This window comes from Tursiops truncatus, chromosome 19, assembly GCF_011762595.2.
Source record: "Tursiops truncatus isolate mTurTru1 chromosome 19, mTurTru1.mat.Y, whole genome shotgun sequence".
NCBI lineage: Eukaryota > Metazoa > Chordata > Mammalia > Artiodactyla > Delphinidae > Tursiops > Tursiops truncatus.
The window spans coordinates 12,839,602-12,853,590 of record NC_047052.1 but is presented as its reverse complement, the minus strand read 5'-3'; the positions used below and the strand labels follow the sequence as shown (position 1 = coordinate 12,853,590).

Here is a 13,989-nt window from a genome sequence, read left to right as displayed (position 1 = left end):
TCGTCAGGATACCACCTTCATGAGAGGAACTGGGGTCATGGCCAACTCTAGGGCTACCACTGGAGCCCAAGCACCACAATTAGAAAGCCCGCATGCCACAACTAAAGAGAAGCCTGCACTCCACAACTAGAGAGAAGCCTGTGCATGGCAATGAAGATCCTGTGTGCTGCAACTAAGACCCAACACAGCCAAAAAAAAAAAGACAAAAGACATCAGGAGTAGGTACACATGGTAAATGCTTTATTTTCATATTAACATTAAAACATAAAACACAGAACATGAAGAGATCCCATTGTCCGGTTTTCAAAGCAGGTACAAGGATATATACAACAAGAAAATATTTTTGAGTCTGCTTAACTCCAAACCCTCAAATGGGAAAACAACCTTAGAGCCAGGGTTAGGGAACATGGTGGGGCAGAGTCTGGGTCTACAGAGGTAATCTCTCCTGCCAGGCAGAGGTGAGTGGGGGCAGGGGCAAAGTTTTTTTCCTTTGGAGAAATCAGTCACAGCCCCAAGAACTTGCTTCTAAAACATCTAAATTTACTAGAGAAATGCAAGGATTGGTAAGACATGAGATTCTTCCAACTTCCCTAGTAATACAAGTCCCTTGGTTCCTACACTTGGGGGGATTAATCAGCATCAGCTGAGTGTACTTCAACATTAGTCAAATCCTAACCCTGCCCTGGGTTCTGCCTCTGCCAAAGACAAAGGCAGCCAGGGCCTGACCACTTGCATCCTCTCTGTTATCATCAGCTGAAACCAGATGAGCTCTGCTTTTTTTTTTTTTTTTTTTTTTTGCGGTACGTGGGCCTCTCACTGTTGTGGCCTCTCCCGTCGCGGAGCACAGGCTCTGGACGCGCAGGCTCAGCGGTCATGGCTCACGGGCCCAGCCGCTCCGCGGCATGTGGGATCCTCCCAGACCGGGGCACGAACCTGTGTCCCCTGCATCGGCAGGCGGACTCTCAACCACTGCGCCACCAGGGAAGCCCGAGCTCTGCTTTTTAATTCAAATCCTTTTCTGCCACTGAAGCTCTAGGCCTGGGTAGTCATTCTTAGTCATCAACATATCAAAAGGAACACCTCCTCTAGAAAAGGGGGCTCTTTCCCAGGCTCTGGAAACTGGCTTTTTGAAAGATGTCCTTAAATAGGAGGCCACTCTTTAAAAGCACAACTAGAATGTGGAACTCTGGGGAAATCTACTGCAATAACCCCTTGCTGGTAAGAAATGCTGGAAACAGTTCAGGAGTTCACCGTCAGAACTGTTTTAAAATAAAAATGATAAAATTTCTACAATTATTTAAGAAAATCACATTGTTAGCCATCCTGCTCCCAAGAACAAGGAGCACACACCTTGAGACATGTTCTGTTGTGGACAACAGTTTAGAAGAGCAGCCTTTAGCAAAGTAAACAGATATAAACTGAGCCCTCTATTGGAGAAAAGTACAGCTCCCAAAGTTGGACAATCCAGGGCTGAAATGAAAGCTGGTGGGCATCTCCCTGCAAACCACATAGGCCTCCAACCACTATTATCTTCCTGAGAATAACTGTTTAACTAACAACACTTTTTTTTAAAGTTAGGAAGGGAGGCAAATCAGAGGAACTTGGAATCAAACATCAGTTTCACCTGGGGGAAGGATTTAACCTGGGAATTCTAAACACGCTCAAGAATGGCTCCTCACTCCAAGGGGTTGACTTTGTTCAGAGAGAAACTCTTTCAAAATGGAAAAGACAAGTCCTTTTTTTGCTTTCAACAGCAGTCTGAGTAGCTTCTCTTTTGTAGGCCTCTCTTGGTTATTAGCCCCTTGCTCCTGATCTCTCATACTAGGAGACTCAAGTAAGAGCTCTGACATATGGCTCATCTTTTCCTAGTGAGAGAGACAAAGAGTGGCCTTCAAAGCATTGGCTTATATAAAACCAATCCTGAGATCCTAAGCTGGCTAGAAAAAAAAGTGAGTCTTCCTCACTGCTCAAACAACTGGTCTCGTTCCTTGACTCCCACAATGTGATGAACTCCATACACTCGGCATTAGGGAAGGGTCTACAGCTCATCAGCCACCACCATCACTGGGTTTACCAATATCCCAGCACTGCACACCTGAACATTACTGTTCCTGCCACAAAGCAGACCAGATGTGCTCTACCACACACTTCTGTAGGGATGAGACCAAGTTACTAAAAGGTTATCAGCCCGCAAGGTCAGAAATAGATCAAATCCTTTGGAAGATTCTACAGTGCCCTCTTGTGTTCAACGAAAGATTCTTTTGCCTCCAGGCTGCATCCAAGCAGCATCAGAAAGACCATTAGTCCCTTCAGGAACATACACGTTCCCAAGTCATATAGCTCAAGTGACAAGACCACTCTGGTGGGATGTCACATCCTCTGGAAATGCTTGGTGCACACACATATCCTAAATGACTTCTGGGAGGATACTCTCCAAGGTTCAGCTGTAAGTTCGATCAAAAATATTGATTCTCAATGAAGATTCATGAAGGCTTTTACCCCCAAGAAATGTATAATGTGATGGAGTACCAGTCACTGACTCTTTTGATGGACACTGCCACAATCCCAAAAGTTCTAGGCCACAGACATTAAGCACAGATCTTGCTCAGGGCTGCCAGGTGCTAACAAACAACATTTAACATTAACCAGCAGCATGTCCGACAAGTTTCAAGACCATGGTCACTCCCACCTATGGATGTGGACCATCTTCTCCGTTAAGGTAGCCAAGTAGCTGTTATGGTTCACCTGAAATGGGCAGATGTCCAAGACAGGCTGATTAGCCTGCAGTTCCTGCAGCAACGAGCCACTGCCAGCATCCCACAGCTAAAAAAGAAAAGCAGAGATAAAGGTCAGCTAGGTCCCTTCAATTCAGCTAGGGACTTGCATTCTTTATCATCACACAACTTTGAAAGCACTGCAAGGAGCAAAACAGACTGTCCCTAACCTTCACAAGGTTGCACAAAGCCAACACACCTGACACAGGTCACGTATGGCCTCACCTACTAAAATCAGCAATTAGTCTACCTGTGAGTAGATCTGAAAACCAAGCCTAGTATTCACTCCTTCAATCTATGTGCCAAGAACTCTTTTAGGGAAAAAAGGGTCAACAAGGCAAAAAGTCCCTGTCTCTGTCCTCATGGAACCTATATTCTAACTGGTGCTTTCTTCTCCTTTAAAAAAATTTTTTATTGTGGAAAAAAAAGATTAAAGTAATAAAAAGTACAATAGTACAATGAGCCATCCATCACCCAGATTACTAAGCTTTTACCATACATGCTTTATTGATTTTACTTTTTTCTTTGCTGACATCATGTCATTTTACCCTTATATACATAAGTATACATCTCTAAAAAAAAGACATTTTCTTGGGACTTCCCTGGTGGCGCAGTGGTTAAGAATCTGCCTGCCAATGCAGAGGACACGGGTTCGAGCCCTGGTCCGGGAAGATCCCACATGCTGCTGAGCAACTAAGCCCGTGTACCACAGCTACTGAGTCTGCGCTCTAGAGCCCGTGAGCCACAACTACTGAGCCCGTGCGCCTAGAGCCCATGCTTCACAACAAGAGAAGCCACTGCAATGAGAAGCCTGCGCACCGCAATGAAGAGTAGCACCCACTCGCCACAACTAGAGAAAAAAGCCCGTGTGCAGCAACGAAGACCCAATGCAGCCAAAGGAAAAAAAAAAGACATCTGCTTTAGTTTCTACTGTACAGCAAAATGAATCAGCTATACATATACATATATCCCCTCTTTTTTGGATTTCCTTCCCATCTAGGTCACCACAGTGCATTAAGCAGTTTCCTGTGTTATACAGTATGCCACATAAGGCTCTTTACATTTAAATTAAATTACATAAAAATTTTACAATTAAGTTCTTCATTCACATTAACTACTTTCAAGTGCTCACATGGCCCGTGTGACATAATTGGACAGTGCTACTCTATGGGTTCAAGGACAACACACAGAAGGCATCGTGTGCTTCATTTTGCCTAACATCAAGAGGCAAATTATTTCTGGTTAACCCATTTACAGTGATGCAAGGGTTGATCAGTGTATTCAGGTGGTGACAGGCTGACCCCTCCACTGTAAATTCATCCTGAATTGATGAAGCTGATGCCTGATTAATTATTTTATAGAGGTTTCAGTAGCGCTTTTTTTAAAAGGTTCACAATACGGCCCATGAGACACTAGAGCTCACATAAAAAGAGTGAGGTCAATCTAAAGATATTGGTATGGAAAGATATCCAAAACAGGAAGTTAAATGGGAAAGAGCAAACTATAGAGTAGTATGTATCAATAAAGTGTGACTTGTGTAAAAAATAAACTAAGCAACCACACACATACCCGTATGAAGATACTTGCAATTATGGAGAACTTTGGCTCTTTGCTTTATATACGTCAGTATAAAAAACTGACAGACTACTCACCAGGGCAGAATTTGACATTTCATCCCCAGTACACACCAGGATGCTGCCATCATTCTCTGGATTTTGGAAAATGGCACTTTTGGTCAGTAGTTTGCAAGTGGGTCCCCCACGGAATGTTTGTACAGAATTGCAGGAACAGATTGGCTCTCCAGCATTATCCAGCTTATAGGACATCTCCATGAGTACACTTCGTAAGGTTTTGTGATTTTTATCTATGAGACAGAGAAATCAGTATTGATCCATGGGGATGGTCCAAAGAAATTAACCAAATACATGAACTTGGTTACCAGTTAGTTGAGTGGAAAGGGCACAATTTTATCAAACCATCATGAATAGCTACAGAGCAAACATAACAAGAACAAAATAATACATCATAAATGAAATTCAGAACCCTAGGCTAGGATGAAGCAAGTTATCTACAATAGGTTTTTGTATATGAGGGATACAATTCTGAGAATGAGCTAGCCTTTTTACGAAAATCACTGTAACTGGCCAGACCTCTGTTTGGGTTTTTGTCTTCCTTAAGGGTTCTGACTACAAGGCTTTTTCCTTCCCCAAGTCAGGACCCCAATAATCCCCGGAACTGTACATATAAAGTGAAAGCATATTATTACAGAAGGGGAAACATATACAAGTGGTTCTGCTGGGAGGCAAACAAAAGCTAGAGAACAAAATGGGATCCCCAAGCTTTCTAAAGTCATAGCAAATCCTTGGAGATAGAGGACCTAGATGACTAAAACCAAAAGGGAAAGAAGAGTCTGCTGAAGCAGCTTCTCAGCTCAAACAAAACTTAAAATGCTTAGGTCAATCCACAACTAGCAGAAATTTAAAAGTACAGGGTTACTGGGCACTTTAATGACTATCTCTTACAAAACATCTGCCTGACCATCAATATAGCTCATCAGGAATTTAGATTCATACCTTTCAGCTAGGAAAAACCTGTCAATTTTAGCATAGTTGCTAGTCGAGGGTTGCAGTCCTGGTTCTGGAGGGCATGAGAAGTTCAGCTGGCTCGGGCCACTACAGTTGTCCATCTACTCTTTACTTATGTTTGTTGGCCCCAAATAAGGAAGAACAGCTAATAGCCTAGAGTCTGGGCTCTCTACATGACTCCCCTTATCTGGGCCTTTCTTTTAAGTGAAATGAGGGGCAAGTAGAAAACATGAAACTGATCTAAGGGTAGCTCAGTGGCTTCAAGAGCAGGTCTCCTCATTCCACTACTGCCTTAAGTCACAGGGGCTCCTAAAGTGGCTAATTCACTTCCAAGGAGTACCTGGCCAAATATGTCCCAGTTCACACAAGTGAGGAAAAGGGAGGCAGGCTCTATGGAAGAACTCGGGGCCACTGTCCTCACTGTAGTAGCAAGAGCTATTAGTCTGTGAGGGGCTTACCAGTACCACCTGAAGGCTAGGACAAGCTCTCCTTTTCTCCCCTCTACCGATCTGCTCCCAAACAAACCACAGGTCCCACGAGGACATGCGAACAACACTCACCAGGCCTGTAGGTCACAAGACAGTGCCGGCTGCTGCTCTCTGTCTGAAAGTCTATGCAGCCCCCAGGCTCCATGGGCAGCACATGAGGCCAATGAGTAAAGCCCATTTTCAGCTCCCAAAAGGAAGCATTCTCCAAGCTTCCAGCCAACAGCCCACCATATGGAAATGCAGCCGAGGCAGCTCTGGGTATGTATGACAGGGATACCAGCGGGCATCTGAAGGGAAAGAAAGGAAATCATGCCTCACCTTCCAATACTTGGATTGCTCCAGACCCCACTACCAGGAGCCCTTGAGGACTTTCCTAACTCTATAGAAAAGGTTAAAAAACTTCTGAGGGTCACTATCCTCTGATAGCTGATAAAACTACCAACCCACTCTGCAGAAACAAAAGAGCATACATATAATATTCCACGTTCAGTTTCAGAGGAGACACCACATGCTCTAAAAGCAACGGGAAAAAAAATGGACTAGGAAATTTAAAAGTACAAGGTTACAAACACAAGATCTGATGGGTGTGAAGCTTCTGGAAATGGGGTTAGCCACATACACAAGAAAAGTCAGGAAGGAAATTCAGCTTATACATCTAATAAACTAAAGCTTCCAAGCTGTAGTTGACAGACCCCCTCAATTAAAATCCAGCCTAGGGAATTCCCTGGCAGTCCAGTGGTTAGGAATCTGTGCATTCACTGCTGTGGGCCCAGGTTCAACCACTGGTCAGGGAACTAAGATCCTACAAGCTGTGTGGCACGGCCAAAAAACAAACAAAACAGCCTAAAGCAACTACATTTTAATTCAGAAACAGGATTGTTTCTTTAGAGATTTTCTAAATGTCTTTCTGCAATCATATGACCCAGACTGCATGCCAAGAGTTCTCTCAGAAATGTTAGCCTACAGACTATGTTCCTATGAACTCGTTTCTGCTGAAGCTGCCAAAGTGATCACATTGCCTGCTTTGTTTCATTTCCTTGTCATAATGAAGCTAACCTAAGCAAACTAAAACAAAAACGAATACATATTCATCCCTTGCTATTTGCTGTATTTTATTGTCTACTCTACGTGGATCCTCTATATCGATGGCAGTCACCTTGTTTGCCTGGAGTTCGTATTTGTATAAACTTACATCAGTCACCTTCAGGCCCATGAACCACATCACTGAAGAACGATTCCACTCAACCCAAACGAAAAGAAGACCCCACAGTGTTGAGGCTAGGTTTCAGTAAACAATTATTACTATAGTGATATCTTTATGTTTAGATTGCTCTACCCCCCTTTTAGTACACTCTGAAGAGCCAAAGTGATGCTGGTGGCTACCCATCCTCAGAACCTGGGCCAACTTCACAAACCTCCCAACTCTATAAATGGATTATAAATGGATAAATCATAGTAATATGGTTCAGCTGTGGATTAGGGCAGTTTTAAATCACTTTTTATTGGGCTGCTCTTTACTGATCTCTTCCTGTGTGTTAGACATGTGTCTATTAAAGCAAGACTGTGCTAACCATATTTCACAGATGAAGCTCATAACAGGCCAAGAAATGTGACCAAGGTCACACAGCTCATAAATGGTGGAGCTGGGCTCTGAACATAGATCTGATTTCATTTTGGCATGTTGGGTGAATCTGGTTATATTTGGTACCAGAACTTTCTACCATATGAACTATCATGAACACAAACTCTAAGGATGTTACTGATTCTGAAGTGAGAATAGATCAGTGGACTCAGAGAACTGCCCTCTGTTAGGAATTCTGATCAACTGTGAAACACTCTCAAAAGACAGGATTAATACAATAACAGTCTAAGAGAAAGCTGTTACCTACAGGTGGCTCCCTACCTAGCTTTCTGAGGTGCTAACTCCTGGATATGAGAGCTTGTGTTTCGAAGGTCATACAACAGAATTGAACCGTTGACCAATCCAGCATACATGTAATTGTTTTCATCAAGACACCAGCAGCAGCTCCAGACAGGACGTCCAGTATTATAAGTCTGGACCACAGTATTTGTCTCCAGGCTGTGGAGTTAAAAAAGACTTTTACAACTATGCATTACAAAAATCAAATACAGAAGAAAGATGTAAAGATTATCATTTTAATGATGATCCTTTAAGAACATAACCACACACCAAAACTATCTGGATTCCCAATTTCCCCTAGGGACTGCCCAGATAACTCCTTTTAATGCCAAAATATTTGTTTTGGGGGACACAGGTTTCCCTCCTGAGCTGTAAGGAAGTAAAAGAATAAGTTAAAGGGACAGATAGACAGTACATTCCCTACTCTACCCTTATTACCTTCTCCATAGCTACCTATTACACAGGTAATCAATATTTAATATTGAAAAATTAGAAAATACATATAAGAAAAATAAAAATAAATTATAATCCAATCATCCAGAGGTAGTCATTAATAACACTTTGTTATTTAACCTTTCTTTCTCCCCCTATTTTTCAACACTACTAAAATAAGTCATAGCATATAGATACACATAAAACCTAACGGTACATTGATTTTTGGGGTAAAATTAAGCTGAAGCATTCTTGAAAAGTCAAAAGGTATATCAGGCCTGGAGCAGGCATCATGATGTCCCTCAGATTTAGCTGCAGAAATTAAATAAGAAGCCAACTAAGAGACATCTAATCAGAACTACCTTTTTTTTAAAAAATTAATTTTCATTGGAGTATAGTTGCTTTACAATCTTGTGTTAGTTTCTACTGTACAGCAAAAGGAATCAGCTATACGTATACATAGATACCTTCTTTTTTGGATTTCCTTCCCATTTAGGTCACCAGAGAGCACTGAGTAGAGTTCCTTGTGCTATAGAGTAGGTTCTCACTAGTTACCTATTTTATACATAATAGCAATAGTGTATATATGTCAATCCTAATCTCCCAATTCCTCCCACCCCCTTCTTTTCCCCCTTGGTATCCATACATTTGTTCTCTATGTCTGTGTCTCTATTCCTGCTTTGCAAATAAGATCATCTATACCATTTTTCTAGATTCCACATATATGTGTTAATATATTTGTTGTTCTCTTTCTGACTTACTTCACTCTGCATGACAGTCTCTAGGTCCATCCATGTCTCTACAAATGACCCAATTTCGTTTCTTTTTATGGCTGAATAATATTCCATTGTATATACGTACCACATCTTCTTTATCCATTCCTCTGTTGATGGACATTTAGGTTGCTTCCGTGTCCTGGCTACTGTAAATAGAGCTGCAATGAACACTGGAGTGCATGTGTCTTTCTTTTTTTTCAATTAATTAATTTATTTATTGGCTGCATTGGGTCTTTGCTGCTGTGCGCGGGCTTTCTCTAGTTGCACTGAGCGGGGGCTACTCTTTGTTGCGGTGCACTGGCTTCTCACTGCAGTGGCTTCTCTTGTTGTGGAGCACAGGCTCTAGGCGTGTGGGCTTCAGTAGTTGTGGCACATGGGCTCAGTAGTTGTGGCTCACGGGCTCTAGAGCGCAGGCTCAGTAGTCGTACAACATGGGCTTAGTTGCTCCATGGCATGTGGGATCTTCCTGGACTAGGGCTTGAACCCGTGTCCCCTGCACTGGCAGGCGGATTCTTAACCACCGTGCCACGAGGGAAGTCTGCAGCATGTGTCTTTTTGAATTATGGTTTCCTCTGGGTGTATGCCCAGTAGTGGGATTGCTGGGTCGTATGGTAGTTCTATTTTTAGTGTTTTAAGGAACCTCCATACTGTTCTCCATAGTGGCTGTATCAATTTACATTCCCACCAACAGTGCAGGAGGGTTCCCTTTTCTCCACACCCTCTCTAGCATTTACTGTTTGTAGATTTTTTGATGATGGCCATTCTGACCAGTGTGAGGTGATGCCTCATTATAGTTTTGATTTGCATTTCTCTAATAATTAGTGATGTTGAGCATCTTTTCATGGTTGGCCATCTATCTGTATGTCTTCTTTGGAGAAATGTCTACTTAGGTCTTCCGCTCACTTTTTGACTGGGTTATTTGTTTTTTTGATATTGAGCTGCATGAGCTGTTTGTGTATTTTGGAGATTAATCTTTTGTCAGCTGCTTCATTTGCAAATATTTTCTCCCATTCTGAGGGTTGTCTTTTTGTCTTATAGTTTCCTTTGCTGTACAAAAGCTTTTAAGTTTAGTTAGGTCCCTTTTGTTTGTTTTTATTCTCATTACTCTAGGCGGTGGGTCAAAAAAGGTCTTGCGGGCTTCCCTGGTGGCGCAGTGGTTGAGAGACCGCCTGCTGATGCAGGGGACACGGGTTTGTGCCCCGGTCCGGGAAGATCCCACATGCCGCGGAGCGGCTAGGCCCATAGCCATGGCCGCTGAGCCTGCGCTCTACAACGGGAGAGGCCACAACAGTGAGAGGCCCGTGTACCGCCAAGAAAAAAAAAAAAAGATCTTGCTGTGATTTATGTCAAAGAGTGTTCTGCCTATGTTTTTGTTTTTTTAAAAACAATAAGTTTATTTATTTACTTATTTCTTTTTGGCTGCATTGGGGTTTGTTGCTGCACACGGGCTTTCTTTGGTTGCGGTGAGCAGGGGCTACTCTTTGTTGCGGTGTGCAGGCTTCTCATTGCGGTGGCTTTTCTTGTTGTGGAGCACAGGCTCCAGGTGTGCTGGCTCAGTAGTCGTGGCATACGGGCTCAGTAGACGTGGCTTGCGGGCTCTAGAGCGCAGCCTCATTAGTTGTGGCGCACGGGCTTAGTTGCGGCGCACGGGCTTAGTTGCTCCATGGCATGTGGGATCTTCCTGGACCACGGCTCGAACCCATATCCCCTGCATTGGCAGGCAGATTCTTATGCACCCCCAGGGTAGTCCTCTGCCTATGTTTTCCTCTAAGAGTTTTAAAGTGTCTGGCCTTAAATTTAAGTCTTTAATCCATTTTGAGTTTATTTTTGTGTATGGTGTTAGGGAGTGTTCTAATTTCATTCTTTTCCATGTAGCTGTCCAGTCTTCCCAGCAACACTTATTGAAGAGGCTGTCTTTTCTCCATTCTATATTCTTGCCTCCTTTGTCATAGATTAGGTGGCCATAGGTGTGTGGGTTAGAACTACTTTCTAAAAGATAAAGGCATGGAGCACACTCAGATCTGGTTCAGGGTACTTGCAGAGCATGTGAAAGATTAAAATGTAGTAACTGACTACTGATAAAATGTAGTTACTGATGAGAGCAGTCATCATGGCACCCAGGACAATGAGTTCCTGGTAGGCATTTCTGTTAGGCACAACGATCCGGGAACAGACAAGGAATAAGCAGTCCCAAGCTAGTATGGTGACTCCACAGTGTCAGTACCAAGGCTCCCTCCATATTGTCATTCTACCAACTCTAGGGTGTTACTCTCATCTGCATGACTTAAGATATATTTTGTAACATATATAATTTTAAGGAGATGGAACACCACATGTTCTGTTTTGTCACCAGCTGTATCCACTTTTTAAAGCAATACATTTTAAATTCAATGAAGCTGGATCTGAGAAGACAATGCCTTAGACATCTCCCATCCCACCCCCACAAAAGCCAAGGTCATCATAACACAGATAACTAATTTCCACACTATTCAACCCTAGGCAACCTAGGGCCCATCTTCCCCACAAAGCACTCACCTGGTCAGTTTAATAGTGTTGTCTAGGGAAGCAGAGAGAAGTAAGCCTTTGGATCGACTGCTGAAAGCCAGTCCACGTATCTGTTTGCCATGCACGGGAATATACTGACTGCTTTTCATGTTGGCAGTACTCAACATCTTAACACCAAAGCCTGCCAAAGATACGAGAGAGTGAAACAGATCACTGAAAGTCAATTTAGGGCAAAGCAAACTACCATTTCAAGTAGGTCCTTTCTTCACCTTTCTTGGCATGTCTCTGGGAAAAAGCTAGTCGAACAAAGATAATAAAATTTCCCCGGGGTTCTAATTTATCTTAAAAAATACATTCCATCCCAAATATCTATCAATAAGTGAATGATAAACCACTGTATATACATACAATGGAATACTATCCAAAAATAAAAAGAAATGAACTACTGATAGACACAATAATATGGATAATCTTTAAAAAGTTATGTTGAAAAAAGCCAGACAAAAAACGAGTAACACTGTATGGTTCCATTTATGTACAATTCTAGAAAATATAAACTGATCTATCATGACAGAACGTGGTTGCCTGGGGATGGGGAGGAGGGAGGGACAGGTGGATGATGGATTACAAAAGGGCTTGAGCAAACTTTCAGGGTGATAGATGTGTTGATTATCTTGATTGTGGCGATGGTTTCAGGAGTGTATATATATATCAACACTCACCAAATGGTACACCACGTTAAGTATGTGCAGTTTATTGCACATCAATTATACTTTAATAATAAAGCTGTTGGGGGAGAGAGAGAGAGAAAGACACTATTCCACCTGAACCACAGATACTCAAGATGTACAACAGATAGTGAACAATAAAGAATGGAGATAAGTAATTTCTGTGTCAGGTGGTCAAGATATGTTACATTTTTCTGAAACAGAATGAAAACAGATGACATCAAGTATGCTAATCAATGTATACCATTCCAAGAGAGGAAAAGAAAGCCAAAAACTTGTCCTTTTAAATTTGTTACTCTGTTTTCTTACAAGGTTATGATAATACATTTATTTTTACCAAGTATCTATTTTACCTGAGTTATACACAAACAAAATTTGTCAAATCCTAGATTCAAGATCACACTTCTGCTTCACTAGGGGAAAAAGTGAGAGAAAGTTTACTGTGTTTTCTCCTGAAACAGAATTAGGAGAGCCAGAGAAACAAACACAGAAACTACAGGCTTTAAATCAACAAGGGAACATGAGTATTTGCCTAGTTAATCATTAAAGGAAACAAGAGGAAATTAGCATCATCAGTCTATCAGGAAGAGCTAGCTGTGCAGTATGGAATAGACACATTAAGAAATAAAGGAACAGATCACACCCAATTTGGGGAAACAACTGGAAGAAATAAGTATTTTTCCAATTAATGGGGAAGGTTTTATATGATGATAAATCTTTTTATTAAAATCTTGAATGGGATATAGGAACATTATAAACAATCCTTTTACTTTCCCCTCAATTGGAGCCTCCTGATAGCCTCTCAACTCATAGGTAATATTAGTGAATAGAGAAATATAAGATAATCTAGGGATTCCACCACCAATCCTATATATACCTAAGTGTGGGGGACGTAGTTTTGAAGCATTTGAATGTAACTTCTAAGTCGGGGGACAGGAAATCAGGCTGAAGCAAAGGGACCTGACAGTTGACAGAAATCATATGCTGAAGACAGCAGGAAAAACATCTACAACACTGGGCATGTGAGATTTGGTTTTCAACATTAAGACAACCTAAAATTAAGCTTGGAAAGCACACAAAAAAGAGAAAAGCAGTATAATATTAATAAAATAATAATGTTCCCAAATTCTTTTATTTGGAATTTGTCAATTTGAACACTACTGAAAATAAGCATTAAATCTTGTTTTAACTTGAATTAGAGCTTGGGGTAGTGTTTTTTCAAATATTTCTAGTCTAAAATGAACCTGTACTTTAGTGGAACGTACAGGAATGATGTTCTTATCCTTGGACAACCCACACTTCTAAGTACATCTTCTCTCACTTTACCATGGTTCAGTATCTCTACCCTTTTGGTGAACAAATTTACAGAATGACATCAATAGACAGTACAGACATCTTTGCAGTACCCTAAAGTATCTGTATTAACAGGGAAGTGACTAGGAAAAAGTGATTTGGTGGGCTGTGGACAGTGTTCACCTACTAGTGAGTCCTGGATTCTTCAAGAAGGGAGGAGAGAAATAGAGTCCAAAAATGAACATAGAAACAGGTTCTGGGGACTTCCCTGGTGGTGCAGTGGTTAAGAATCCGCCTGCCAACGCAGGCAACACGGGTTTGAACCCTGGTCCGTGAAGATCCCACATGCCGTGGAGCAACTAAGCCTGTGTGCCACAACTACTGAGCCTGCACTCTAGAGCCCACAAGCTACAAGTACTGAAGCCTGCGTGCCTAGAGCCCGTGCTCTGCAGCAAGAGAAGCCACTGCATCTCTTAAGCCCATGCAC

At 42.0% G+C, this 13,989-nt stretch overlaps 1 protein-coding gene across 2 annotated transcripts in view; it reads right to left on the bottom strand.

Annotated features, from left to right (window-relative positions):
- Positions 1–218: 218 nt before the first annotated feature.
- The window catches only part of RFWD3 (ring finger and WD repeat domain 3), a 40,892-nt gene continuing 27,121 nt past the window's right edge, over positions 219–13,989 (bottom strand). For both annotated transcript variants that reach the window (XM_019941132.2, XM_033843972.2), the window contains exons 9-13: positions 11,512–11,662; positions 7,751–7,927; positions 5,920–6,134; positions 4,427–4,638; positions 219–2,823 (exon numbers count right to left, since the gene is read on the bottom strand). In XM_019941132.2, coding sequence (XP_019796691.1) covers positions 2,680–2,823; positions 4,427–4,638; positions 5,920–6,134; positions 7,751–7,927; positions 11,512–11,662 — 899 coding nt within the window. In that variant the 3' untranslated portion in view covers positions 219–2,679. The remainder of the gene's footprint in view (positions 2,824–4,426; positions 4,639–5,919; positions 6,135–7,750; positions 7,928–11,511; positions 11,663–13,989) is intronic.